Genomic DNA, 27,312 nt, shown 5'->3' with positions numbered 1-27,312 from the left:
GTATGTATTTTTTCTATGCCAAGCCGAAATCATTGGAAAGTTAACATATTTTTCGAATGACTATCTCCCAACAGCGTTGCGCAGTGGAAGCTGGGTCCATAAGCCAGGGGTCGGTGGATCGAAATCACTCGCTGCTAGTAGAAAGAAAGAACCTAATGAGGTGAGAACGAAAACGAAATCAGAAACTGCGGAAACTAGTCAGGTAATGGGGGGATTAAGTATCTCCATTTCCATCTGTAAGTATCTTAGAAAGCCAAAACACTTGAAGAAAAGCGACCTAAACGAATCCCCTTTACCCTAAATATATATATATGAGACTAACAATACTAATAAAGTTTTTCGCTCATGAAAAAGAAAAAGAAGAGGAGGTTATCTAATTTGGACGGGAAAAAGGTAAAACTAGAGAGATGGAGAGACGAGAAAATGAAGTGATGCGTAAAACCACACAACTTTAACCCATTGTTTCCATATTTTTCACTTAAAACATCAAGTCTGGTAAATAAAAAGAAGGAGGGTAAGAGGTTAGAGTTCGTCGAGAAACTTGCTTCATTGGGACTGGAGTATGATGTTGGTGGGGTCTTGGAATCAAGGGGCGGAGCTTCGGAAAGAGATATAGATGCTTCATGGAACTGTGAAGGTCATTTTTCTGAAGAAGAGAAGAGAAATAGAAGGTTAGAGTCATTCTCAGAAAAAGAAAAACTCCTGAAAAAGGTTTGCTTCTGGAAGTCAAACTTTGCTAGTTCTACTTTTTTATTTCGTTTCAATAGCTTTCTCCAACCACCATTTTTTCCATTCAAAATAGTCGTCCGGAAGTGCTTGCGGACGGCTGAGAAAAAGGGAAGAATTGTATGTTTTGTGTCAACAACTAAACAAGATTCGCGTCATTGGCACCTCACTGGGGGGTCAGACGTTTTTTTTTGTTCTCGGAGTTTGGAAAAGTTTGAAGTGATGAACAATTGGATATTGGTGAAAGTGGAACACATCACACTTTATCCTTGTCTCTAATTTGAAAGGAAACGGTCTAGCAGTTAATGGAACCTTTAGGTGATCACTGGGGTCCGAACTATTCAAAGAACTTCATATGCTCCGAGAATCATGGGCATGCGGAAGAAGATGAGAGAAATTTCAAACTTTGAAGTTTCTGTATGTTACCTTCTCGTATGAGCCCCTTCAAAAAATTGAACATTTTCCGAAAATGGATCGAATGATATTCAAAAAGCAACTGGATGTTATTTTCCTCCATTTCCAACAAAAGGCATTGTGGTCGGGCTGTCCGACTCCAAAAACGGACAGAACAAAATGCGATTTGCATTACAAAATTAAGCAATTTTGTTGTTTTTTTTTGTTGACTGGCTATCATTTGGAGTCGTTTTCTGTTGGATTGACTTCAAAAATTCTGTAGAAAAATAAGGAATTTTTGGGGCCTGAAACTGACAAAAGAAGAAGAAAAAACCCAGAGGTAAAGTTTTGAAACAAAAACTTTTTTCTTCTTTTTTTCCTCAAAATAGGATGAAAAGTAAAAGGAGAAGTAAGGAATATTTGATGAGAAGTGAGGATATGAAAGTGAGATGAAGCGGAAAGATGAGTTTATTATTGGAAGAGAAAGAGATGAACTAAACCAGGAGAAAGGAAGTACATCAAAAAGTTTTAGGGGTTGAGTGCCAATTTTAGTGGGTTAGGGAAAGGGTCGAATGAGGGGTGACGTCAGATTTGGGTTACGCACGTTCGCAGTTCAAAAGGTTAGGCTCTAGAATTAAAAATTATTTGGAATTGAGAGAGTGTTTCAGTTACAAGTCGACAAAAAAGGTGACCGAATTCTCCCATCTACCCGGATATTCCCACACTAAACATTTTTCTGTTGACACCTCCTGACATGCCATTCGTAATCTCATAGACTTCCTCGGTTCTAAGTCATGCAAAAGTCAAAAAGTTACAGACAGTATTTCCAGAGGTTCTCTCGCAAATACTTTAACTTGTTTCATGTTATTTGGTCCTGTTGGGTATGGTAGCGAGTCGAAATGATAGAAAACGTGTTCCATATAATAACTAGAAACTTATCTTATTGTAAGAAATAAGTGAAATGTTCACAAATGTTGCATATTCAAATAGTAGGAGAAACTAGAATATGACGAAAAAGAAGATTGAGAGAAAAGAAGTAGAAGACCAAACAAAACGACACAAAGCACCGTGAGAACGAGATATTGAAATATTTCAATTTAATTTATTTTCGAACTGAACTTTTCTAGTAAAATGTTTCTTGAGGAATCAGTTCACTAGTTAGGTGAGGAAGTTTTGATCAACTACGAATACGTTAAAAATACCTGTTGTGCAGTTGAAAGAGATGAGGTTATTCAGAATGAACAAACCAACTTACTCTTCAAAAAGCGAAGTTCCAGTGTAGAACCTATTTGATAACTCCAAAAACGAAACTTGACAATTTTGACATTGAAAACGTATGAAAAAACGTGATGAAGGATCTCAAATTTCTCAACAAACTCTCGTTTTTACAAAGAATGTGACAAAAATGTCAAAAAACGCCACAAAAAATTTACAAAAACACATTAAAAACTATGAAAATATCGAATTTCGGCAACCAGGAAACTTGATCCTATCCTCTCGAAACTTGGCCATTTTTGGTCCTTTTTTTGTTTTCTATTTTTTTGGAAAAGGGAAGTTTTAGTTTTTGAGATTTCAGTCGTACCCCCAGGCGATAAAAAAGCTTTTAAAGATTTAGAAATTTGAAGAAGAATAAGAAAAAGTAAAAGAAAAAACGTTTTTGGAGAAGAAGAAGATGAAGAACAAAGGAAAATTGGGAGCAAAAGTTGCGAAATTTAAAAAGAAAAGAAGGGCTAAAGAGCACCTGCCTTTCCTTTTGAAGGTGTGCTCAGCAGTGTTTAAGTGTATAGGTCAAGAAGTCAGGGACCAGAAGAAAAGAATGAAGAAACATACATTTTTAAGCGAACAGAACACACAACTGAATGGAGAAAAGGCGAAGGATGGGTCTGAAGAGTCTCAGTCTGGCTTTGGACGTTTTGACAGAAGGTACTGTAGCCTGCGGTCAGAGTTGATCGTTCTATATGGATGATTCTAGATGTGAGTAACTGTCAGTTTTAGAATAAAAACCCGTAATAATAAAAAACAGATGTTGGCTTATCTCTGATATTGAGCTAAGAATAGAACGAGACAGAGGTTCCTCATTTTCTGACACGGATTCTCCAAATTGACGAATAATTTCTAGAAAAAGGAAAAATGTGACTATAGTCTGAACAACCACTCCCACCCTCCTAAAAGAACCCTTCAAACCAAATCCGCCTCCTTTCTTCTAGAAAAAAGATATCAATTACACGAAAAGGAAGATACAAAAGTTAGTTTCCTCGAGACTTTTCTTCTTATTTTCTTTTTTATTCCAATAAATTGGATATGCCATGGGAAAAGCTTAAAAGAGGGACACAGGAAGAAACAGAGGAGTTGGTTTTGAATTTCTCCGATCTTTTTAGTTTTGTGTGTTGGCATCGAATACGGAAAGCGCTCTCGAGAATCCATATTATGCCGATTTCGAGTGGAAACGTATCGGAAAACAAATAAATGTGCGGGAAAAGAATTGTGACTTTTTGAGACTGTAATTGTTTTCTAGAAGAGAAGAAATGAATCCAGACATATCTGGACTCAACTTGTATTCGTTTTGAAACATTTTGCAAAAAAAAAAGACACAATCTTTGTGAAAAATCCATGCAAAACGTTGTCTTCCTTTAATAATAACAATGTGTCCAAAAGAAAGAATGGAGAGAATGCAATTTGCACCTCCTCCCTCTGGTGGCTACTCTTTTGGAGTCACAAATACAACTGACCAGCACAATAGAATGATTTTAAAAGAGAGATATATTGAAAAGAGAAGGAAGAGCAACACGGTTCAGCTGAGCTAACAGTATTCGATATGAGGTCAGAGGAAATGGTAAAGAAAATATAGGTGAGTTTCGGATGAGGTTTCAGTTTATACAAGTAAAATGTTAGGTACGATTTCGAAGAGTCACACTCAGCAACTGCAAAAATAAAAGCAAAATCAGGAAAAACTTGTTCTGTCACCACTTTCTGAAATAAATTAAATGAATACCCTGACTGTTGTATATCCATTTTGAAACTCTGGAAACATTTGGAAAATCAGGATGTTCCTCAAAGGAGAATCCATTACTTCAGAATTATACCAACACAGATTTCGGTCGGAGAGGTTTTGAAAAACCACGAATCTACAATAAAGATACTATCGAGCATCAGTAATTTGAGCCATTTCTAGAAAAATGAAGACAATAAAGAAATCGTCTCCGTGAAAATAGACGCCTCTGCAGAAGCTATTAAACGACATCCTCTTCTCCCTCTTCTCCTTCTTCTTCTGCCCAAACGGAAACCGCTAATTGTTGGATCAGACCTCCGACGTACATCCTTATAGCACGAGACTGACTTTTTACATGAAATTTTAAAAACGGCTGTTGACTCACCTTGTCTGGATGAGAAAGAGAGACTTCAGTATGTATTATTCTGATATTGAGAAGTCAGTCTAGGAGGTTCAAAAAGTAAATACAATAAATAATTTAGGCGGTTTATCCTAGACGAAAACTGATTCATGGTTGTCTTAAACATGGAATTCTTCGGGAATTATCTTATGAGAGAATGTGAAAGATGTTGAGTAACTAACCTATAACAAAGCCAATAATGAATGCTTAGAGGCTGAATTAACGCTTCACGGAACATTTTAAATGAGCGGAATGAGAGAGAAACAAGCTCATTAAGGATTGTCTTTTTCTGGATTTTTGAGATTTTGAAAATAAAATTGTTACATGGAGACCATGTCATTTGTGTCTCAGAAAATTCAGATTTCTACAGTATGGACTGTGAATGAGTGTGAGAAGAACCTTCAAGACTTCCTCCAAATTGTTTATCAGAACTTTTTGAATGATGGATATGGCTTCGTTTTCTCAAAAATTTCTAAAGATGGAGAATGGTGTTCGATGGTGATATTGTGAATCTTGTTACCAGTGATAACTTACCACTAAACACTTGTCTGTTTGGATTTGTTGTTGTTCATTTCATAACACTCCGGATATAGATCATCAATTGAAATGGCAACAGCCCAGGAACTTGAATCTCTGCTTCTTGCACGTACTTCGCTCAAAATCTGGAACTCTGAGAGCACATGCCAATCAAAATATATTTAATTATGGTTTTTCTCATTTCGAGGAAGTATTCACTTTTCTTGATTACGTTTCGTGTCTATAACAAGGTCTACGTAATATTTTAAATTTCATTAGGCTTCAGCAGCATGCGAAAATAATCAAAATAATTGACTTCCACACTTTCAGACATATTTTGCTCTCAAATTTTTTCTCTATCAACATTTTCAGTCTCTTTGAATGTTTGGCGCTCCATGTCCTGAAACAGTTCCTGTGTATTATATTGTGACATTACATACTCTAGCTATTGTTTCTATCCCAATCAACATGATTGGATTCTACTTGGTGTGGTATCAATCTCCAAAACTCAGAGGATACAAATATTGTCTTTGTTACTTACAGGTAGGGATTGAAACTGAAACGAATCGGTTCCTGAGCCCATTTCATCTTTCCAGCTCGCCAGTTTCTTAACCGAATGTCATATGTCACTGATCTGCCCTGGTTACTACTTCTTCCCAATTATTGCTGGATACAACACGGGTTTTGAAATCATCAGTTCTCATTTGAGTATGACAATCTACGTTTTCATTTTTGCATTTGAAATTCCATCCGCTTTATTATGCTTCATTTTCAGACACAACGCTGCAGAAAATATCAGTCGAGTACTGTATTTCTCTTTGTACTTTTGAAGTAGAAGTTTTTGTTTTTAGGTGAAACCTCGAAAACTGTATTTGGAGAAAATTATGTTGGTTCTCGCTCACATATTCCCTTTTGCATCTGCTTTTGCTATGTGGAAGTCCGGATTGCCAGATCAATTGAAACGGGATTACGTGAAAGATGTAGGTCAAAACTATTTTACTATCATATCAAGTTTTTTTTTGTTTTCCAGAACTGGCCGCAGTGTTTGGAATGGTTGAAGTTAAACGCTTTCGAAGTTTATGACTACAAATTGAATCCGTGGTTAGCAGTTGTTGGCATTGGTGCGGTTCTATTTGTGTTTTTGGTTTATACGTAAGTGATTTCTTGTATTCACTTTACTTCAAATAACTATTGAATAGTTCAGATATGGTCTAACTCTTGGTCTCCATACAATGACAATACTACAGAAACATCAGAGATCAATGTCTCGTCAAACATATCAAATGCATAAAACTGCTTTGTTCAGTCTAATTATGCAATCCCTGATTCCCGGAGCATTGATAGTCATTCCGTTGGGTGTATGCATGTTTGTGGTTGTTACTGGGGCAGTTGGGTTGCAAGGTAACTGATTTTCAGAGTTGAAATAACTCCTATTCTTGCAGAACTGGCCACTGATACGATGTTTTTAGTCGGATCTCATTCAATGTGTCAGTGTATTGTAATGATATCAAGTAATGCAAAATATCGACGACTTCTAAAAGAAAAGGCAAGAGCATTTTTTGGGTTCGTATAAAATTGAAAGAGTTGGCATAAATATGTATTGTTACAGGTTCATGACAAACAAAAAAGTTTCCACCGAGCAGAGCCAACGTGGAAACAGTATCTTTGTAATCCACAGTTCCGGAGCCTGATTTTATAGATAATCTTTAATGAGTGTGAATTATAAATATTCTACTGAAAACATTATTCCCTATACAACAATTCAAGTTCCTTCTGCATTCTGAATTAACAAAAATTTATTTGTTTTGATGATTTAAAAAAAAATCTGGAAATATGTTGTTTGTTGCAGAAATCAGTTCCTATCAAGCAGATGACTTTTTCCCTTCCTCGCGAAGCAAGTTATTATAACTTTCAAGTCAGACTTCTGTGAATCATTCATTTCAAAACTAAATCTTCACTTCAGCTCAACGAACAAAACTCTCATGTTTCGATTCATTGGAAATAAAACAATTCAGACTAGCAAGAAATGGCAAAATTACGAAAATTGGCCTAAATTTGAAAACGAAGAAAAAGCTATGTTTCTTTTACTACTTGGATGTCAGAGTCCTACAAACTCTATTGATTCAGTCGACACGTTACCCTATCTGATTTCAAAATCAATCCATAGGAACATTTGTTGTGATTGGTTTCTAATCAAGATGCTGTAGTAGTACTTTGGATGACGACAAAACTGATGGAACGTTGACTTGGACGCACTGAATTTCCATTTCTTGGATCACTTGCTTGTTTTAATCTAAAACTTGAATTAAAATATCGGTCAAAGCTCAGGTATTACCTCAATATTTTGATTAATTTTTCTTTCAGAACTCGTCGATATCTTGGATTACTCAAAATCATGACTGAAGAAGAACAAGTAGAATGAGATCCAACCAGGAACATTGTGTCTGTTGCTAATTCTGAAATTATGATGAGATGGGTAATAATAATTTCTATCAAGTCTTCCGCTATCCTCGCCTTGCAATGAAATAGAACCGGTGACAACTACGAACATACAGATTCCGAATGGAACAACAATTAGAATTCCGGGAATCAATAGTTGCATTAATAGACTGAAAAGAAACATTTTGTGCATTTGATATGTCTGACGAGACATCGATTTTTGGTGTTTTTGTAATATCAAGATAGTGTGGAAACCAAGAGTTAGACCGTATCTGAAAACTTTTGATATTTGTTTAGCAAAGAGAAATATAGTTCGAGCAGTTCAACAGACTCTCGAAAATTCTTACGTGTAAACTAATAAAACAAAAGAAAGAGCTCCAATTCCAACAACTGCTAACCACGGATTCAATTTATAATCGTAAACTTCAAATGCTTCAAAGCGCATCCAATACATACATTGTGGCCAATTCTGCAGGCAAAAATAGTTCCAGAATGATATTTAGTATTTCTATATTTTGCCTACCTCACTCATGAAGTCATATTTCTGTTGATAAGTTAATCTAGATTTCCACATTGAAAAAGCAGTTGCAAATGGAAATAAATGACATAAAAGCAAACAAAATTTCTCCATATACATTTTGCTGGGAACCGTCTGAACTTTGAAATTGTTTTTTTTAGTCGTGGCATTTCTAAAACAAACCCGACTGATTTCTTCAGCTGCATTGTGTCTGAAAACGAAGCATAATAGTGCAGATGGAAGCTCAAATGCCAGAATAAACACCCAAATAGTCATACTCAAGTGAGAACTCATCAATTCTGCGCCCGTATTGTATCCTCCAATCATTGGAAAGAAATAATATCCAGGAGAGATTAGAGACATGTGGAGTTCTGAGATAAAGCTTACGAGCTGCAAAACAAATTGTTTTTAATTTTTCCGAGAAACAACGTTTCAGTGTTAATCGATTCTAAGGCAACTGAAAACTTGTACAACTACAGTACCGACTCACCTGTAAGTAACAGAGACAATATTTGTAACCTTTCATTTTTGGAGACTGACACCATACTAGATAGAAGCCAACCATGTTGACTGGAACAGATAATGCAGCAATCAGGTGTAAAGTCACAGTATAATATTTAGGTATTGTTGTCGGACATGGAGTGAGGGACATTTATTTGAAAATACACTCGCCTTTTCTTTGTTTTTTAAGTCGTAAGATTTTCCAGTAAAGAACTGATTACGAAAGCGGAGAATTGGTTTCTGGGATTTCAAACAGGTGAAAATGAAAAGAGAAAATATTTTTCTAAATTTTTCACAGAGGTTTTATTCAATAATTTATGAGATAAAGTGTTCTCTAAAAATGAGTTATTGCTGTAGAAATGACGTCGTATGCACTCTCCAACAAAAATCAACAAAAACAAAACATCATTGAATATGAAACCCAGAAATTTTCAAAAAGGCTCGATCTCCATGCTGCGGACGTATTGCCCAAATGAGAAAAAAGTAAAGTATTTATTGATTAAATTCGACTCGAATATATTTACGACGAAATAATCCATCTGTTGCAAACAATTTCAAATAGGATTCTTTATCTATATGTGCAGAAACATTGATCCATTCGATCATGATATTGTTTGAAAACTGATCATCTGGACATACTTTGTTCATTTCTTTGAAGTAGCTGTCAGCTTCAAAACTCATTTCCAAGATTGTAGATGTTGTTGGCTTAAGGATGAAAGGCATCTCATGAATTTCAACGTATCGAATATTGGATTTGATCTTCAAACCAATAATTGCATTCGATGGATTGGTGATTTCTAGACGGTTCACGTTGGCTCTATCAAACGGAGCATTGAAAACTATTTTTGATTTGGGCCTTGTGCTTATTGTCAAGAGAACTTCTGTTAGATTCATTGTTGAGAGTGTTTCGTTAATTGTTTGTGTCATCTTGTCCTCAGTTTTCGACATTGTAGTCATTTCTTGAGCAGGTGTTGTAGTTGTATTCACAATCACCTCAGGGCTGAGAGGAATCAGATACTTACGCGGTGCTCTACGCGGTGCGGTTATTGAAGCGATTGGCATGCTCCGAATCAACAAAGCTTCTAGGTTTGATGAAGTTGGTCGCATACTAGTATTTCCAGCCGTTTCAGATGAAGTGGTCGACGAAGTGGAGGCTATGAATCTCAAGCGGTTTAATACAAAGGAAGAAAACCAAGCCTCTCTCTGCTCAATTTCAATAACTGTCCACGAATCATCTGATTTCTTTTTTGAAAACACAAAACAATCACCGTTTTTCTTCAACGTTTTTGAAACCAATCCAAGGAATTGTTGGAGTTTTTCTTCACATGCTTCAACTTTCCAGTCAGCGTTTCTTGGTAAAGGCTCATTCTTGTACAACTTGTTCTTTGGATTGTTGACAGCTATAGCAGCTCTCATTGGCATTGTTTGAACTTCTAGTTTGTTGACCTGAAGTTTTGATCAAAGATGTGATTTGAAGAATTTCGGAACCTTACCTCATATAGAGAATATTCTGGGAGGTTGAATGGAGGCAACGTCTTGTAATCATTCGGACATTTTCCTGTCCTGGAACCAACTATTATTGTTGAAACTTTGCTGAAAACTGATTGCCAATAATATGAGCAACTCCTGTTTTTCCAGAAGTAGTCGTTCAAACCACCACTGAGAACTTTCAATTCATAATGCTGCTTCAAATCTGAAATAGAAAAAAGGACATTATTATGTTTTCGTATCCGTTAAAGTTACCATCAATTGCATCAATTTCCCCTGAATACATGACTTTGAACTTTCCATCTGATCCAGCGTCTTTCGGAATTTCAGCAATGAACACAGCCTTTCGAACTTCTTCATCTTCTTCAATGCTTTCATCTCCCGTTGTTTTCGTCATAAAATGTTCAAATATTTTTCCAAAATTAGCGTTTTGAGTGTAATTTTCACTTGATTTCAGCATGAAGATGACACCGCCCAATTGAACAATTTGAATTTTAATATTATCGATATCATCAGATGCAATACATTTCAGAAGTTGCTTGTTTGTCACAACGTTTGGTTTCTCTCCATTTGGCCACCCTTTTTGTCTGATATATTCTAGAAGAGACTCCATTTTTAATTCGCCTGCTCCAGAATCTGTGACTTCAATATTCAGATTCAGATGAGGCACTTTTAACGCTGGAATATCAAAGTACCGCCTGTTTCCATTGAGTCTGTTGGGAAGAAGACCATGTGTCACTCTCCTAAAGTCGTCAAATTATTAAAGAAGTTTAAAGTTGAATTTTATTTAACTTCATTTTTTTATGAGCCGAGCACCTTTATTTTAAAACAAACACAGGAAAGATTGTGAAAACTGCACGGGTCGGGCACACACATTGAAGAAGTCTCAGAGAGCTTTCGCCATATTTCAGAGATCACTTTGCCCAGATCCAGGGAAAATTGGCCGATAGTGATGACAAAATTCGAGAAGAAAAGTTCCTAGTTCGGGGACTACAATAACTCACATTTTTTTGTCTCGATGATAATAATCAATAACTCTCACAACAATTTTAGTGTTTTCCATAGTGAAAATGTGAGTTATCAGTTGCATCTGTACTGTTATATATACGTCTTATCAGTCTTGTTTGCTCATTATTAATTTTAAACAGTTTATAATAAATTCATCCTAGAAAAAAAACATAAATTCACTCATTATATTCAATCATTATCGTTTTACGAGAAAATATTCCATCTTCTTCCATCAGTTCTTCTGGGGATTTTTCTTCAGTTTTATCAGTAGAAAATCTTTTGAATCTTTTTGCTCGAATCTATGTTTTGAGAAGTTTGTAGACTATTCATCGCTTCCTTGACAAGCTCAAAAAAATGGTAAAACAGTTGCATCATCTCTGTTTATAATCCATTCATTTCTTGCCTTATTTTTTGTGAACAAGAAAAACTCTCCATCTTCTTTCACATTATTAAGAACCAGTTTCAAAAAGTCTTGAAGGTTTTTTTTCAGATTTCTGAACAGTCCACTGTGGTTCTCTTGGGATGGGTGCATTTTTGTAAAAGGGGCTCTTCTTGTTGTTCTAGTTCAGAAGAAATATTCAATGTTTTAAGGGATCGAATCTGAAATTGTCAATAAAATTTTTCTGTATAAGAACAACCTCACCTGATAAAGTGAGTACGGCGGATAGTTCTTCGGCGGATTACAATCAGATGATTCACTAGTTCCAGTTCGAGAGCCAATGATCATTGTAGAGACGTTGCTGAATATTGCTTGCCAGTAAGCAATGCTACTCAGTTTCGTCCAAAAGGCAAAAGTCATTCCATGTTTCACCGTTTTCAATTCTACGTGTTCATTTTTATCTAAAATCATCTCAGGAGATGTTAATTGTTATAAATGTGAACTCACCATCAATTGCATACATCACTTTAAACTTCTCGGAATTCTCATCGAAACTGGTTGGGATATCAGCTATGAATACTGCTTTTCTAACAGTTCCATGTCCTCCAATCTCTTGATTTTCCAGCGGATTTTCAGCGGCCAAAAAATGTTCAAAAATAGCTCCGACACTATAAAAAATCCCATTCAACTGCAGTTTTAATCATAAAAATTATGCCAGCCATTCGAACAACTTGAACTTCGATATTCTCGTAATCTTCAGCAGCAATAAATTTCAAACGATTCTTATTCGTAACAAAATCTGGTTGATCCTCTGCTTTCCATGGCCTTTGTTTAATATATTCCAGACGAGATTCCATTTTATGTTCTCCTGCTCCAGCATCCGCAACTTCGATATCCACTTTTACGAAAGGGATATGTTCTTCCTTATAATCAATATATCTTCTGTTATCATTTAATCGCTTCGGCCGTAAATCAAGTTCCACTTTCCTGAAAATTGAATGAATATTTTCGAAAACAGTTACAGACAAAATCATATAATCTGACAAAAGTAAACTCATGTCATCTGAAAAATGAATAAACTCACATATCCTTATCACGATGATAATGCCCGATAGTTTTGACTTTAATCTTAGTGTTTTGCATGCTGAAATTCATTAAATAAAAATATTCGACTGGGGAATTTTTTTTAAAGCAAGGAACTGAATGAAATAAAAGAGGATGCAGAGAAAAAGAAAAATGTGGAAGGGGCCCAGAACCTCGGAGAGGGATAAGAGTCGTTGAATATTTTGGCATGTGAAGAAAACAGGGTTGCCAGACTTCGGGAGATCATACCTGCATCGGAGAGCTGTGCGGAATTCCCTCTTCTTTCTTCCTTCTTCCGGACATTTTTTCACTTCCTTTTTTGAAATTTTATTCCTTCTTCCTTTTTCCTTTTTCCTTTTTGAAAATTTTCGTTCCTTCTTCCTTCTTAAGTCTTCCTTTTTTGAAATTTGACTTCCAACGTCTTTTTCGTAATATATTTGAAATTTTAAATACTGATTTCTTTGTTTTTTATTACCCGGTTGCAATAAAAAATACAATAAAAAATGTTCCTGAACAAGCTGACAAATTTCGACATCCGTTTTGAAAAAATTACTTCCGACTTCTGCCTTTTTTTTCACTTCCTTCTTCCTTCTTCCTTCTTTCTTTTCAAAAAATTGTATTCCTTCTTCCTTCTTCCGACTTTCTTTTTTGAAAATTTTACTTCCGCACAGCTCTGCTGCAGTGATTATCATCGGGGAATCTTAGTACGTTATGTGTCTCTTTTGCAGATCCAGGAAAAGGAAATATACGTTAAGTGAAAGAAAACCAGTTAATTCCAATAGGGACAGTTATTCTTCTATAATGTTGCAACATTCCTCCTCCGTATTCTCTCCTATCCTTAATTGATTAATAGATTGGCTCGTCGTTCACGACAGGAAGATCAATGATTATGTTGGTTGCTCTAAACAGATGCTCCTTCTGAAAAATGTTTATGGTTTCCTCTCTTTCGAATATTTCCTATTTCTGATGACTCAATTTCGGGTGCAAACGATTTTCACTCTTTTCAAGCTTTAAAATTATGAGAACCGAAAGATGTGAACCCTTAAACGCAACCCAAACGATCGTACTTCCTTGTTAGCCCAGTAGGAAGTGAGGAAACAGTTGAATGTAGTCATATATAACCAACTCAACCGCTCTTAAATAAGCTGTTGACTATTATCATCATGACTCAAAAAGGTGAGTTTTTTAATGTTTTTGGAAATTAACCTTGTTTTTAGTTTACTGTCTCGACTGCACCACAAGATACTTTCTTTCCAGAGTTGCTTATCCTATATCTAGTGGAGGAAATCATCCAATAGAACTAAACTGATTTACTGAATTGTTTGAAACCACCTTATCTCTTTTATCTATTATCACAAATAGTGTTCCCATTAAGATTGTTTTGTCTTCACTGAAAACTCAAATGATTCGGAATGGGTTGGGAAGCGAGATGGAGATGGAATTCTGTTAATTGGTTCGAAAGAAAATTTGCACCGAGTGACTCATAATTCTGAATTCCAGAAGACATTCTTCAATTGTTCTATAGACTCTCTTACTTTTTCTAATCATCTTCTGAATCATGCACTTATTTCATTATCATTATATATACTTACTGGGTGTTTTCTTCTCACCGTTTTTGCAAATATAACTACAAAAACTAAAAATAGATAAGTTTAAACTTGAAAAACACTGGTCTCTTTTGTCAACGCTCCTGCAAAGTAGTAAAGAAGTCGAAACTCTGGAAGAACACTCTGCTGTACTTCCAGTTTGTGAACGATGTGCGATTTACTAAAATTCTTATACTGTACTTTCCTAAAACAGAACTATGCCCATTGAGAAATCCATAATTGGAAAAAGTTCATTATTGAGTCAAACTCAAATATAATCAAGAAAAACAACCATTTGTTAAACATTTAAAAAATTATTTTTAACATAAAAAATGAATATGTAAAGCCTCTTAATGTTTATTTATGTTAGTTCTTCTGAACGAATCGATAAACAACATACGGTCCGACCGTTCCAGTTCTTTTGAAGTTTTTTGCAGTTTCTGATCAGCAGATGTTTTCTCGCGAGTTGAAATTACTGAGCTTGTTGAAAATTCTCGATTCTCATCTTGTGCAATTTCTGATTTTTGAGTCGAAAATAGGGTCATTTCTTCTTTAAAATGCCCAGAAATAAAAAGAAAAAACGGTGAATCTTCTTGTTCCACGTCATGAATTGTCCACGAATTATCTGATTTCTTCTTTGAAAACACAAAACAATCTCCGTTTCTTGTCACCATTTTGGAAACCGATTGGAGAAATTCCCGAAGTCTTTCCTCACATTTTTCGACTTTCCAGCCAGCATTTCTTGGTAAAGCTTCGTTCTTGTAAAACCGATTGTTTTGCTTATTGACAGCTTTCGCTGCTTTCGTGGGCATTGTTCGAACTTCCAATCTTTTCACCTGCATTCAATTATGAAGTATCTAATTAAACAGTTCTGTAAACTCACCTCATATAAAGAAAATTCTGGAATGTTCAATGGTGGCAATGTCTTGCGATCATATGGGCGTTTTCCAGTCCTGGAACCAACTATTATCGTTGAAACTTTGCCGAAAACTGATTGCCAATAATATAAGCAACTCCTGTTTTTCCAGAAATAGTCGTTCAAACCACCACTGAGAACTTTCAATTCATAATGCTGCTTCAAATCTGAAATAGAAAAAAGGACATTATTATGTTTTCGTATCCGTTAAAGTTACCATCAATTGCATCAATTTCCCCTGAATACATGACTTTGAACTTTCCATCTGATCCAGCGTCTTTCGGAATTTCAGCAATGAACACAGCCTTTCGAACTTCTTCATCTTCTTCAATGCTTTCATCTCCCGTTGTTTTCGTCATAAAATGTTCAAATATTTTTCCAAAATTAGTGATTTGACTGAATTCGTCACTTGATTTCAGCATGAAGATGACACCGCCCAATTGAACAATTTGAATTTCAATATTATCAAAATGATCAGATGCAATACATTTCAGAAGTTGCTTGTTTGTCACAAAGTTTGGTTTCTCTTCATTTGGCCACCCTTTTTGTCTGATATATTCTAGAAGAGACTCCATTTTAAATTCGCCTGCTCCAGAATCTGTGACTTCAATATTCAGATTCAGATGAGGCACTTTCAGTTTAGGATTATCGAAAAAACATCTGTTGAAATTGAGGGATTTGGGTAGTAGTTCAGGAATCACGCTCCTAAAAAATATTTTTTTTAAATGTATTTTTAATAACTTACATTTGCTTATTTCTATGATAATAATCAACAACTTTAACGGCAATTTTAGTGGTTTCCATAGCGAGAAATATACGTTATTAGTAGAATATTAGCTGCCACAGTCTCCCAGACTCCGAGTAAGAACTGCAAGGAAATTTTTGATCTACCCTCATGAAACGAAAAATTTGAGAAATTAGCAGGTCTAGAACATTGTTTATTTAATTTTTAGCGTAAAGCTCAAGGTCGGAAGTAAGAAAATTTCAGTTTTAGAATTATTCTGAAAGCATTATCCACCGATTCAATCTAAAAATTCCTGGTTTCAGATACTTTTTCAAGTCGAAAAGGAAATTTTTCATTTTGACTTCGGAAAAATCTACGGGATTTATTCATTTCTCAACATTATCCAACGAATGATAGCTCAAATCGTGCTCCGGAGATTTGTACACATTTCTGTAGGACGGTTTTTCAATTTGCTAATTAGTTTTTGAGAAATCGATCAAATTCCGAATTTCTTTCAATTTTTTGTTATTTTCTCGAAAACTAATGAGCAAATTGAAAAACCGTCCTACAGAAATGTGTACAAATCTCCGGAGCACGATTTGAGCTATCATTCGTTGGATAATGTTGAGAAATGAATAAATCCCGTAGATTTTTCCGAAGTCAAAATGAAATATTTCCTTTTCGACTTGAAAAAGTATCTGAAACCAGGAATTTTTAGATTGAATCGGTGGATAATGCTTTCAGAATAATTCTAAAACTGAACTTTTCTTACTTCTGACCTTGAGCTTTACGCTAAAAATTAAATAAACAATGTTCTAGACCTGCTAATTTCTCAAATTTTTCGTTTCATGAGGGTAGATCAAAAATTTCCTTGCAGTTCTTACTCGGAGTCTGGGAGACTGTGAGCTGTTGAATACCCGAAAGAGAGAGAGAGAGAATCTTGTCTGACTCAACTGAAGAATCGATGGTCAGAAAATAATATTGATTTGAACGTTGTGGTGAGAGTCCCCTACAGAAAACACACAGTACTCATTCTAGAGAACCACAAATGGCAGGTGTAAGAGATTGTGTAGACAAGGAAATAATAGATGTCATCTCTTCAAATGATGGGCATAGACTAGTCAAATGAGATGTGGGAAACTTTATAAAAATTTGAAAACTTGAAGCGCAATATACGTTCAATAAACTGAATGGTTCATTTCATTTTCCATTGAAAATTCCAAGAATCAATGGGATATTTTCAGTCATGACAGCAAAAAAGAACGGATGATCAACAAGAAATGGTAATGGGATGGTTTCACAGGCTGCTTGCATAATTCTAGTAGAATTTCTAGGGATGATTCGGCATTTTCCTATGTCTTCCACTGCTTTGTCAGTTAATTCAAATTCTTGAAAATTGAAAATCCGTGACGAATATGTTAGAGTTTCAGAAGTTTTGGGGACTTTGAAAACCGGAATTTGGAAGTCGATATACATAAAACTGAGGTCATGAAGAAGGCTTTGAAATGCCTCCGTTTCTAATTTCTGGAATAAAATAATGTAAAATAGCATGATTTTTATTCACAAACCTCTAAACTTTCTGATAAAGACTTATCTTCTTTTGGAAGGAAAATTACAAAAGAAAGAGAATTCTCAGCCATTGGAATAGATAACACCTGAATAATTTATATTTTGTTTTCATTCATCGAGATATTGAACTCACTTTGAAATCTTCATCTTCTGTCGACATGTTCTCTTCTTGGTCACAGGAAATCTGACAGTTTTTATCCACTTCCATTGAAATGAACTCCAGTTGTTTGATGATGTCTTTGTCAATACCAAATTGCTTCTTACGGTGAACAGAGAATGGATATCTCCATGTTGTAGTGGATAAATTCTGGAAATAACTCATTTTTAATGATGTTAAATCTCGGAAAATACAGTCTTGAATAGTTGCCAGTATTTTGAAAACTCACTTTTTCCTCCAAATCTGACTCCAACATTTCCAGTTTTTCCTTGAAATCACCTTCATCAAAATCAGAATTTACTTGAAAAATATCAGTTGGTAGAAGTTCATTCGATTCCAGGGAACTATTAATAAATGACAAAGAGACTTCAATCGGAGAGAAGAAAACAGAAGTCTGCACTCCAATTTTTCGTAGAAGATTGAGACCAACTGTAGTTAGAACAGAAGGGAGTTGGGATGGCATTGAGCGACCGAATGGGAAAGAAAAGTAAAGAGAAAAATTGGAATTGAGTTGAGATTTTATAGGCGAATCTGATGATATCCGCCCACTTTCCAAAATTAAGATGAGCTATTGTTCAATTAACAAATAGCAAAGCAAACATTCGAAGAATCTGGAGTCATGAGGAAAAAATAAGCAAAATTTCTGTGGAAATAATCCCGATTTGTTCTACAAATTTCCGATTTTATTCCTCAGAGTTCATTACGATACACATACTTATGAAATGTATAATCCCGACCCAAGTTTTCTAACAAAATTTTTATAGTGGGTGAGAGTAATATTCAATTGGCTCAAATTCAAAACATGCGTGCTCACTTTTTTCCTTTCAAAATAGGTTATAATGGTCAGGATTTGTTGGCTGTTCTTGATGAATAAAACAACTGCTGAGTTTGAGACGCACAGACAGAAACATTTACATTCACATGGTGCGTCCAAAGTTGCTACAAAACAGCAAAAACGACAAATCTGCGGTGGCCAAAGTTGATTTGTAAATTTACAGGTTTGCAGTTATGCGTTATTGCTCATTTTTTTCAACTGCGAAACCTGCAAAACCTACAAATCTACAAATCAACTTTGGCCGCCGCAAATTTGTCGTTGTAGCTACTTTGGCCGCACCATACAAAATATTCAAATAAGGTATTTATGTAGCGAAATATTTTCATAGATACAAATAAATATTTATCCAAATAATTTGATAAATAAGAAAATAGTTAAACATATCACAAATAAGAATGAGACCAAATACGGGAGTTGTCATGGGAATCATCTCGGTAACAAAAAATAGTGAGACAAATGTGCAGAGAATGTGCAGAAAAATAACAGAGAGAAAGATACAGAGAAACGATTGGGGATAAGTAGATTAACAAATAAATTAGAACAGAATGTACAAAATATACAGTATAACAAATGAATAAAAACAAGGGGAGTCAGTTCTCGTTGCCACTGAAAACTCCCATTGTCAATGGTGTTGCTCCATTCATGATAGCGAACAAGAATGGACGGTTGGCATCGAAATGGAAGGGAATGGTCTCGCATGGTTTCTTAATCATTCCACGTGGACTCCGAGTAGTCACTTTACAATCATCAATGCTTCTCACATTCTGACTGGTCAATCTGAATTTCAGCCGATGATGAAATGGACGACGAAGTCCCAGAATTCGAGAAGTTGGAATGTTGGAACTGATCTTGAAAACTGGAATTTTGAAATGAACATAACCAGGTGCAAGCTCTTGAACCAAAGTTTTGAATCGAGAAGTATCGAGCTTCTGCAATTTCATTCCGAAATTTCGAGTATTTTTTGTAGTTTCAAACCTTCAAACTCTTCCGCAATGGTTCATGGTGTTTCGGCATAAACATAACAAAAGACATAGATTTCTCACACATTGGGATACCGAGAACCCGAAATATGTCGTCTTCTGTCCATTTATTCTCTTCTTGATCACAAGAAATTTGCCAGTTCTGCTTTTTATTCATCGAAATGAATCTCATTGGTTTAGAATTCGATTCAGATAGATGGAATTGTTTTAGCTGGTTCACTGAGAACGGGTATCTCCAAATTGGAGAAGTCACGTTCTATAAAATATTTTTTAGTTTCCAAAAAAATATGTTTTCTTGCCCATCTCACCTCTTTCTCTAAACTTGAAGTGAGTTCTTCCAACTGTTCCATAACTTCTGACATCTTAAAAGCTGGAGATCCATCAATTAGATCAGGTGGCAAAGGAGTGTTGAAATCAATCGAATAGTTTGTCAACGACGAGAAAACAAGAACTGATGAGAATACAACTGACTGGTGAACTCCGATCTTTTTCAAAAAATTCAAACCAACAGTTGTAATAATTTCAGAGAATTGACTTTCCATAAGTACAATTAAGTACTGAGGTTTTTACACTATTCCGAGAAAGTTATTTTATACTCCATCCCTCCCATTAACACTTTCTTGAACCTGTTTTCTTTGTCATTCAACAAATTTTGTTGCTCACAATAATCTCTTAGGTTGGCGTCGTACTGGTACATGTCCACCCCCAGGCAACCTTTAGAGATGTTCAACAGTGTTGGGCAAGAAATAGACGAACTCGTGGGAAAACAGTCAAATGATTCATAAAAACACACCGAAAGTGCAAACTGTTAGCTTGGAGAAGCAGTATTTCGCAAGAACTTTCCAGTTTGGATGACCTGAGAAAGACCAGAAAAGTTGTTAGTCTCGGAAAATCACCCGGTGAAAATGGTCGTGTAGGTGTAGATTTGTGTGTTCTGAATGATCTGAACCTTCGAAGTGGATGGAGAGAAAACAAATTTATTACATGAAAATAAAATATGGGATCGGTCATGGTAATGCCACTTTTGAATGGAAGTTGGTTCCGATCTGAATTTCGGGTCGGCCCGGGCCGGAAAAGATGCGGTTCGGATTTGAATTTTCGAATTTTTTTCACTTTGGAAAAAAATTATTTTCTGAAAATTTTTCCATATTTTTCCTCATTTTTTCATTACTGAACTTCCGGGACGTCCGGGCCGGAGAAATTCTGATTTCGGCCCGGCCCGACACGTTGCAAGTCTGGTAAAAACCGTATCATAACGACGCCTGTAATAGAACGGCACCCCATCAATACTCACAATTCTTGAATATGATTATTCCGGTATTTTTTTCTTGGTTCTGATTAGAAACAGCGTGATTGGCAACTTCTATTCAGCAAATTGAACGTCTAAAAAGTTTTTTTCGTATGATTTTAATGAGTTTCTGAAACCACAAAGTCTCTGGGGACAGTTGAAAAATACATGCCGTGATAATACAGTTTTTACGGTATTTATTAGTTGCATTATTTATTAGTTTCAAACATGTGCATTCTTGACTATCAGTACAAGATGTTTTGTTATACGTTACATCTATATGAGTTCAATATCCCAAACAAGAATATAAATGTTATTAAGTTATCTTTCTTTTTTCAGACTTTGGTGCACTCGTAACATTCAGGATATACATACATGAATTGTGGGACTCGACATATTTTGATAATCTTCAACAAGCACTCAGACGTCGTTCTTTCTCTGTAATTGGATCTAGCATTACCATAGGTTATAATAAGGTATAAATATTTAGAAACACTTGCATAGATTCTGTCAAATCTCCACTTGGATAGTTTTATTAAGTTTTTGAATGTCAAAAAATAAATGGGCGTGACTCTGCCCGGTTGGCGGTTTTCCCTTCCCGGCCGTTCTTTTATACCATTCTTGTTTACCTCTCATCTGTTTGTCTTGTTCAAAAAACTCCTTTTGTTTACTGATTGTTCAAAAAAGTATTGAGAAACTCGAGGATGACTCATTTCTCATTGTTTATACACCGAAAACAGAAGACTATCTATCGAAAATATCTCGTGATGATGAGTTAGAGTCGGGGGAAACGGAACACGGGAACGAAGATTGAAAAGAAAGAGGCTTGAAACACTTTGAAAATACAGACGTGTTCATGGAACGACATGAAAGAATTATTACTCACCACATGTCTTGAAAATTGACTAGTGTTTTCAGAGAATGTAGTTTTTATCGAAGCGAATAATTTCTTGAAAGTGTTCTCACGAAACCCGAGCATACACTACAGTAACCAGTGTTTGGATTGATGTTCGAAAGTTGTGTGAAGGTAAGCGCGTTAGTGCGTTAGTACACAACTTAACGGTCATGAAAACTGTTTCGATCCTCCTTTCTTATTCACTGTGATTTTATAATTGACTTCATGTAATCCTTCAATTAAACAATGGCTCGGTAAAGTTCGAATTTGATAAGAAAGAGCTAGTCGTCTTTGGAATACGCTATTGTTATTTTCCATGTTCTTTCTCTTCTTTTCAGTGTATTTCTCTATTGTAATTCACATCATAATTGATCAAAACCGTTCACCCTCTTCTCTTTTTCTTCTCTATTCCCCTTCTTTTAGTGATACAACATGTACTTTTCCTTCTCCTTTTATCTTTTTGGTTTCCCCCTTTCCGACTTCGTCTCTTTCCATTTCTATCTCTTATTACCATTCAATCATTCCACCCTCTTCTTCTCTTTTGTTCGTTTCTCTTCAATTCAAAAAACGTGCAGCTGTCAATCATGAAAACCACGGTTCATGTAGAAACTATCGGATATTTTTGGGCTGAAAACATCGAGAAGTGAGTTGATCCTATAGAAAAATTAAGGAAAGTAAGTAAATTTTTCGTTATCAGCACAAGCTGTATGGGTGGTCTGAAAACGCATAAATGAACGTTTAGGTTTTTGATAAGTTTTTCAACATTGTGAAAACATACTGTTTCAATGTCTAAATGTGAGAGATACATTTCGATTGTTGAACAGAACTCAGAATAAATAATTTTTCTATATCGCCTTCTTCTAAAGTTTAAATTATTCAGTAAAAAAGTAGAGGAAAATTTTTCTTTGTCTGTTGAAGATTCGAAAATTTCGTTGTCTTCTTTCAACTGATGACTAATTGTTAGAACCTTTTTGACTCGGTAGAGTAGTACACCTCCCTAGAACTTTTCATTCACATAACCGCAGTTTCGTCAGTTTCTCTTATTTTGAAAGTTGTTTTTCATTTGAGAAAGGGAACAAGAGCGAGACTAAATCAACGTCCGAACTGCAGCCTAATTAGGTTACAGATCACCTACAAAACTACAATGTCAAAAAATACCATTTCTTGGGAGAGTTAACTATCTATAGAATATCTCCTGAAACAAAAAAAACCCTTCTTTCAGTACAACTACCTCGCCTGACTCACTGAATGGAAATCAGAAGTATATCACGAATACTACTCAAGCAGTTCCATATATCAATCTAAATCTAGATGTTCCGTTGTACTCTGAAGATAGAAATAACTTTAAAAGTCTTCTGAATCACATTAGCAGAAATGGATGGCCAAAATCTGAGAAACCAGATGTTGTGACGGATCAAAAAGTACTCAATGCAGTGGCTGTTGGAGCCGATATTCCCATCAGATTGACAAGAATAGCTGATATTATTTTTATGTGGATTGAAAAGGAGAATCAGGATGCCACTCAAAAGAATTATGAGGCAGTTTTTAAGAATTTCTTCACCAAAAATACTGAAGAGAAAGCTGCAAAATGCTCTAAAAAGGCAATATTTCAATCTAGAATCGCTGGAGTTCCGTTTTCAAATATTCTCTATTCGGGAGAAGTTGATGCGATAGATGGTCAGTGCATTCCAACAATACACATTTTATTTTCTTTATTTTCAGCCAGTAACCAACACTACAATTTCAAAGTCATCCGATCCGCAACGAACACTTTGAACTTTTGGGAAAATAAGAGTGCGCAGTTCTTCTGGGATTCTGTCTTCGGAAATATTTCTACTTTGGTTGTGGGAACGAGGACTGGAGAGAAAGAAACTGATCCAAAAACCAGAGATCCTCTTTTCTATCCGGAATTGTCGATTTATAAAGTGAGTCAAACGACAGCAACCTATGACAATGAAGTAACTCATGACGTCAAACTCAGACAAAACTAATTCTGACAGTACCCTTGGATTTTCCGAGATTAGAAAATTCCTGTAACAATGATTTCCGGGAATTACTATGAAGAGTACGGGATCTGGAACCTCGCACCCTTTCAATGATTTTGCCAACACTTTTTTCAAACATTTTTATTTTAAAATACACTATTTAATTCACATTTGTTGAATGTCACTATGGCTTGATTTGGGATTGACGAGAGACGAATTGATCCATCGGATGATGATGAATGAAGGAAAGAAGAAGACGTCGATTGTTGATCCCAACCCAAAACTACTTCTTATCGACTGACAAGTCCTCGTAGACTGATTCTTTCTTCTCTCCGCCGCCTTTCTTTCCTCCACAATATAGGGCGATTGCCGGCAAGACGGTGATGGCAAGTACCTGAAAACATCTTTATAACGAATGGATCTCCTTTTGAATCTCTAGAAAACTTACGATTGAGAAAAGCATGATGAGATCGACTCCGAACTCGTTGATCGTTGGAATAACTGACTTTTTTTCCCGACATTCCATCTTTTATTACCATCAAACCAGATAAAAAGGCCACGGGGTGGGGTCGGAAGGGGAACCATGACGTAATCAAAACAGATATACTTGATTTTAATGTGGAGCGGTGACTTTTTCTGACTTGATAAATATCATGAATGTCACGGAAATTTTATTTCTTTAAAACTGATATTCCAAGAACCGAGAAATCACAAAAATCTACTAATCTTAGTAAAATTTTAATTTTCAGCTAGAAAAGTTCAGTCAAGAAACTCTTCCACTGCAAGTAGCAAAATTTGCGGCTCGTCCACGAAGCACATTTCAATCCTGGTCAATTATTGATGGAGAGGCGAGACTAAAAGATTTTTTCAAACTGATCAAGAGTACTGTAACAACTAATGGAGACTATTTTGTGTATTCTCAAAAAGAAGAAAAATCGATAGTTGAGAAGTTGAATGATGAAGGCGACGATACTCGGAATTTCATACTTCAAAGCATTCCTAACTAATTCAATTTCTTTCTCACTTATTCCGTTATCATTTCATGTTTCTTACCATTTTGAATATTAGTTTAATTTTTACGTCTTTTCAGTTCCTAACGTGAATTCTGATTCCCTTTTATGTATTGTGATGAACACAACTTTTCCGGTTCATATCTTTCTGAAACTAGGTTTTTTGATTTTTTAAATACTTTTTAGTAATATATTCATCTTTTTTTACAAATGAACCTCAATGAAGATATTAAGCATTCTCAAAATAAGTTTATTACAGTCTAATTAGTTATTCATGAAAGAATGGAACAACGGCTTACGAAAAGTAACAAAAATAAGTGAAATATCGGAAGAGATGGAATTTATAATATAAAAATATATTTTAAAGCTATCTCAGAAAATTCAATTAGAACAGAAGGAGGAACAAAGAAGAAGTTATTTGGAATCATTCCCGCGGAATACATCGAACGACAAGATCTTGAAACTCTTCGTTTCCTTCACTGTCTTCTTCGATAACCCATTCGGAATTATCGCTGTTCCTCGAGATAATGTAACTATGACCTTCAGTTGTAACAACGGTGTCAATCAACATCAAAAGATCTTGAATGGTGTTCTCTCCATCTGAAACAGTCCACGCTTCTAATGGATTTCTTTTTGCAGCTTCCACTGGACAACACTCCTTTTCCAGTCGTTCAACCTTAACAAAATTGTAGAATATACTTGAATTCACATAAGTAAACTAACTTCGTATACCGATTTTTCCGGAATTCTATGTGGACTTCTTGTTTTCGGATCGCTTTGGACATTGTGAGTCCTCGCTCCGACTATAATGTATTGTGCATTTCCGAAAACAGATTTCCAGTAACAACGACAACTGTTGTTTTTCCAGAAGTATGGATTTCTAGTCCCCCATGAAACAACTCGGAAATCGTAATGACGGTTTTGGTCTGAAATTAGCAAACGCTTTCTTCATAATCGAATCAAAGTTCTTGTCGTATCAATCTATTTTTATTTCTACATTTGTATCTTTGATTCAGTGGTTTCATTCCCTTATATCTGATAAATCTCTTCAAACATAATTCTGTCCAAACTCACCATCCACTGCTGGAACTTCTCCTGAATACAGTATGTTCCAACAACCATTCAGATATGGAACAGTTGCTCGGAACACTGCTTTCGTACTAGTTTTATCCACTTCCAATAGTTCTTCATCGTCATTTCGAGTGAAAAAGTGTCGAAAAATCAATCCGAAATTTCCATTTCTATCACTCATTGGAAAATTATAAGGTCCTTCGTGATACTTCAATAAATAGCTCACTCCGAACAAGCGCGTTACTTGGATTCTTATGTCTGGACGTTTTTGGGCAACAGAAATGAGAGTGGATTTACTGGTAACAATGTCCGGTTTAACACCGTTCGGCCATCCTTTGAGACGAATGAAGTCAATAAGTGACTCAAGTTTGACATCTCCTATTCCAGGATCTTTGACTTCAACGTTCAGATTCAAATAAGGAAATTTCAAAGAGGGATTCTCGAAATATTTTCGATTATTGTTGAGTTTCTTAGGAAGTAGACCCACATTGGCTGTCCTAAAAATAAGAAATTGATAAACGATAAAGTTGAGGAACTGGAAAAGGTACAGTTTTTACAAATTGATGAACTCACATGTCCTCTTTTTGATGGTAATATCCAACGGTTTCCACTTTGATTTTAGTTTCCATTTCTTCTCGTTTAAAAGTTGAAACAGCTTCTTCTTTGGAAGAAGACGAAAACCATGGTGCAGAAGGAAGACAAAACAAATAGAACTGAGCAATGTTACACAAAGAATTCGATGATTCATCAGATATTGAAAAATATCTCTTCGAGCGATTTTCATTTTGCGAACCCAAACTCTCTAACAACAAATAAAAGAAGATGTAGTGATTTTGGATTTTTCGTAGCCTACAACATTTGAATTACTGTATCCACAGTAATCATTCAGTGTTTTCATTATAATATTATGAATTCTTTTTTTTCTGTGCATGAGAAGACCGCGCCGCACACACGTGGCTACCACGCCCACTCACATTTTAACGCTGCGTTCCATTTTTGAACACTGTCGCAAAAAATGGGCGTGGCCGCCGCATGTGTGCGGCGCGGTCTTCTCATGCACAGATAAAATTGAATTCATAATAATATAATTATTATTATTAGCCAGTTCAGTATTGAAGAGCTCGAAAGTTCCTGTGTCCACCCAATATTTTATTCAATATTTTTCATGAGAAATAAATTGTTTCGATGAAAACGAACACACCGAGAAGAAATATTTCAATATAATGGAGAAACTGGAAAAGAATTCAATTGAGCCCTATATTTTCTCATGATCTCTACCATTATTTCAATTGTTAAGTGTCAAATGTGTTTTATCAAACTTTACATTGATTTTCACTTTACAACGGCGACCCTCTTGTCAGTAGATTAAAAATGTATGTACCTCTTTCTCCCTTTTTTCAACCAGATTTCGCAATATGCCTGACAAAGGGAGATGAGATGAGAGAGGAAATATTGCAACGCATTTCAAAAGATTTCTCCATCACGCCTGCTGTGATAGGACGCATTTCTCCATTTTTGAGTCTCTTTTCATTCCAAACTATCACCTAGTTCTTAGAAATTTGTTTCAAAATTGCTCAACCGCACATTGTTTCAACAAACAGGAAAAACTGTAATGCTCCTCTAATAAAGGGCACAGGTCGGATGCTCAAAACTCGCATTCTTTGAATTTCTATTGAAAATTTTTATTGTTTTTTCATAATCATAGACCTGGACATGCCTAGATTCGATTATCTGGACGCCTAGAGATTCTATTAGCACCAATTTAAGAGGTGTTTGAAAGAATTCAAAATCGAATTTATGAGAATTTTATCAATTGAGACTCTCTCCTTACACAGGATTATAAAACCCATTGGATTA

The 27,312-nt window shown here is 35.5% G+C and overlaps 8 protein-coding genes across 8 annotated transcripts; 2 read left to right on the top strand and 6 right to left on the bottom strand.

Moving 5' to 3' along the window:
- Window positions 1-5,405: 5,405 nt before the first annotated feature.
- Window positions 5,406-6,715, top strand: GCK72_001631 (uncharacterized protein; the record flags this gene model as incomplete). The annotated part of the gene is made up of 7 exons (XM_053723060.1): window positions 5,406-5,567; window positions 5,621-5,827; window positions 5,876-6,004; window positions 6,055-6,176; window positions 6,229-6,425; window positions 6,494-6,587; window positions 6,634-6,715. 7 exons carry the CDS (start codon window positions 5,406-5,408, stop codon window positions 6,713-6,715), a joined length of 993 nt encoding a protein of 330 aa, XP_053591705.1.
- Window positions 6,716-7,217: 502 nt separating this feature from the next.
- Window positions 7,218-8,632, bottom strand: GCK72_001630 (uncharacterized protein; the record flags this gene model as incomplete). The annotated part of the gene is made up of 7 exons (XM_053723059.1): window positions 7,218-7,317; window positions 7,360-7,423; window positions 7,578-7,735; window positions 7,811-7,932; window positions 7,987-8,115; window positions 8,164-8,370; window positions 8,471-8,632. The coding sequence occupies 7 exons, from the start codon at window positions 8,630-8,632 to the stop codon at window positions 7,218-7,220; spliced, it is 942 nt and encodes a 313-aa protein (XP_053591704.1).
- A 341-nt stretch (window positions 8,633-8,973) lies between these two features.
- GCK72_001629 (uncharacterized protein) lies at window positions 8,974-12,499 on the bottom strand (the record flags this gene model as incomplete). The annotated part of the gene is made up of 7 exons (XM_053723058.1): window positions 8,974-9,927; window positions 9,975-10,174; window positions 10,225-10,712; window positions 11,616-11,817; window positions 11,864-12,044; window positions 12,088-12,343; window positions 12,441-12,499. The coding sequence occupies 7 exons, from the start codon at window positions 12,497-12,499 to the stop codon at window positions 8,974-8,976; spliced, it is 2,340 nt and encodes a 779-aa protein (XP_053591703.1).
- A 1,876-nt stretch (window positions 12,500-14,375) lies between these two features.
- Window positions 14,376-15,745, bottom strand: GCK72_001628 (uncharacterized protein; the record flags this gene model as incomplete). The annotated part of the gene is made up of 4 exons (XM_053723057.1): window positions 14,376-14,861; window positions 14,909-15,108; window positions 15,159-15,601; window positions 15,687-15,745. The coding sequence occupies 4 exons, from the start codon at window positions 15,743-15,745 to the stop codon at window positions 14,376-14,378; spliced, it is 1,188 nt and encodes a 395-aa protein (XP_053591702.1).
- Window positions 15,746-16,865: 1,120 nt separating this feature from the next.
- Window positions 16,866-17,854, bottom strand: GCK72_001627 (uncharacterized protein; the record flags this gene model as incomplete). The annotated part of the gene is made up of 4 exons (XM_003114555.2): window positions 16,866-17,189; window positions 17,234-17,320; window positions 17,368-17,541; window positions 17,621-17,854. 4 exons carry the CDS (start codon window positions 17,852-17,854, stop codon window positions 16,866-16,868), a joined length of 819 nt encoding a protein of 272 aa, XP_003114603.2.
- A 962-nt stretch (window positions 17,855-18,816) lies between these two features.
- On the bottom strand, window positions 18,817-19,748 carry GCK72_001626 (uncharacterized protein; the record flags this gene model as incomplete). Its single annotated transcript, XM_003114925.1, has 3 exons — window positions 18,817-19,155; window positions 19,202-19,462; window positions 19,515-19,748. 3 exons carry the CDS (start codon window positions 19,746-19,748, stop codon window positions 18,817-18,819), a joined length of 834 nt encoding a protein of 277 aa, XP_003114973.1.
- A 2,225-nt stretch (window positions 19,749-21,973) lies between these two features.
- On the top strand, window positions 21,974-24,381 carry GCK72_001625 (uncharacterized protein; the record flags this gene model as incomplete). Its single annotated transcript, XM_053723056.1, has 4 exons — window positions 21,974-22,032; window positions 22,612-23,066; window positions 23,112-23,314; window positions 24,124-24,381. The coding sequence occupies 4 exons, from the start codon at window positions 21,974-21,976 to the stop codon at window positions 24,379-24,381; spliced, it is 975 nt and encodes a 324-aa protein (XP_053591701.1).
- A 427-nt stretch (window positions 24,382-24,808) lies between these two features.
- GCK72_001624 (uncharacterized protein) lies at window positions 24,809-26,084 on the bottom strand (the record flags this gene model as incomplete). The annotated part of the gene is made up of 4 exons (XM_003114818.2): window positions 24,809-25,060; window positions 25,108-25,310; window positions 25,459-25,952; window positions 26,029-26,084. The coding sequence occupies 4 exons, from the start codon at window positions 26,082-26,084 to the stop codon at window positions 24,809-24,811; spliced, it is 1,005 nt and encodes a 334-aa protein (XP_003114866.2).
- Between the last annotated feature and the right edge of the window lie 1,228 nt (window positions 26,085-27,312).

This window comes from Caenorhabditis remanei, chromosome I, assembly GCF_010183535.1.
Source record: "Caenorhabditis remanei strain PX506 chromosome I, whole genome shotgun sequence".
Classification (NCBI taxonomy): Eukaryota; Metazoa; Nematoda; class Chromadorea; order Rhabditida; family Rhabditidae; genus Caenorhabditis; species Caenorhabditis remanei.
This window is presented reverse-complemented; position numbering and strand designations above follow the sequence as displayed.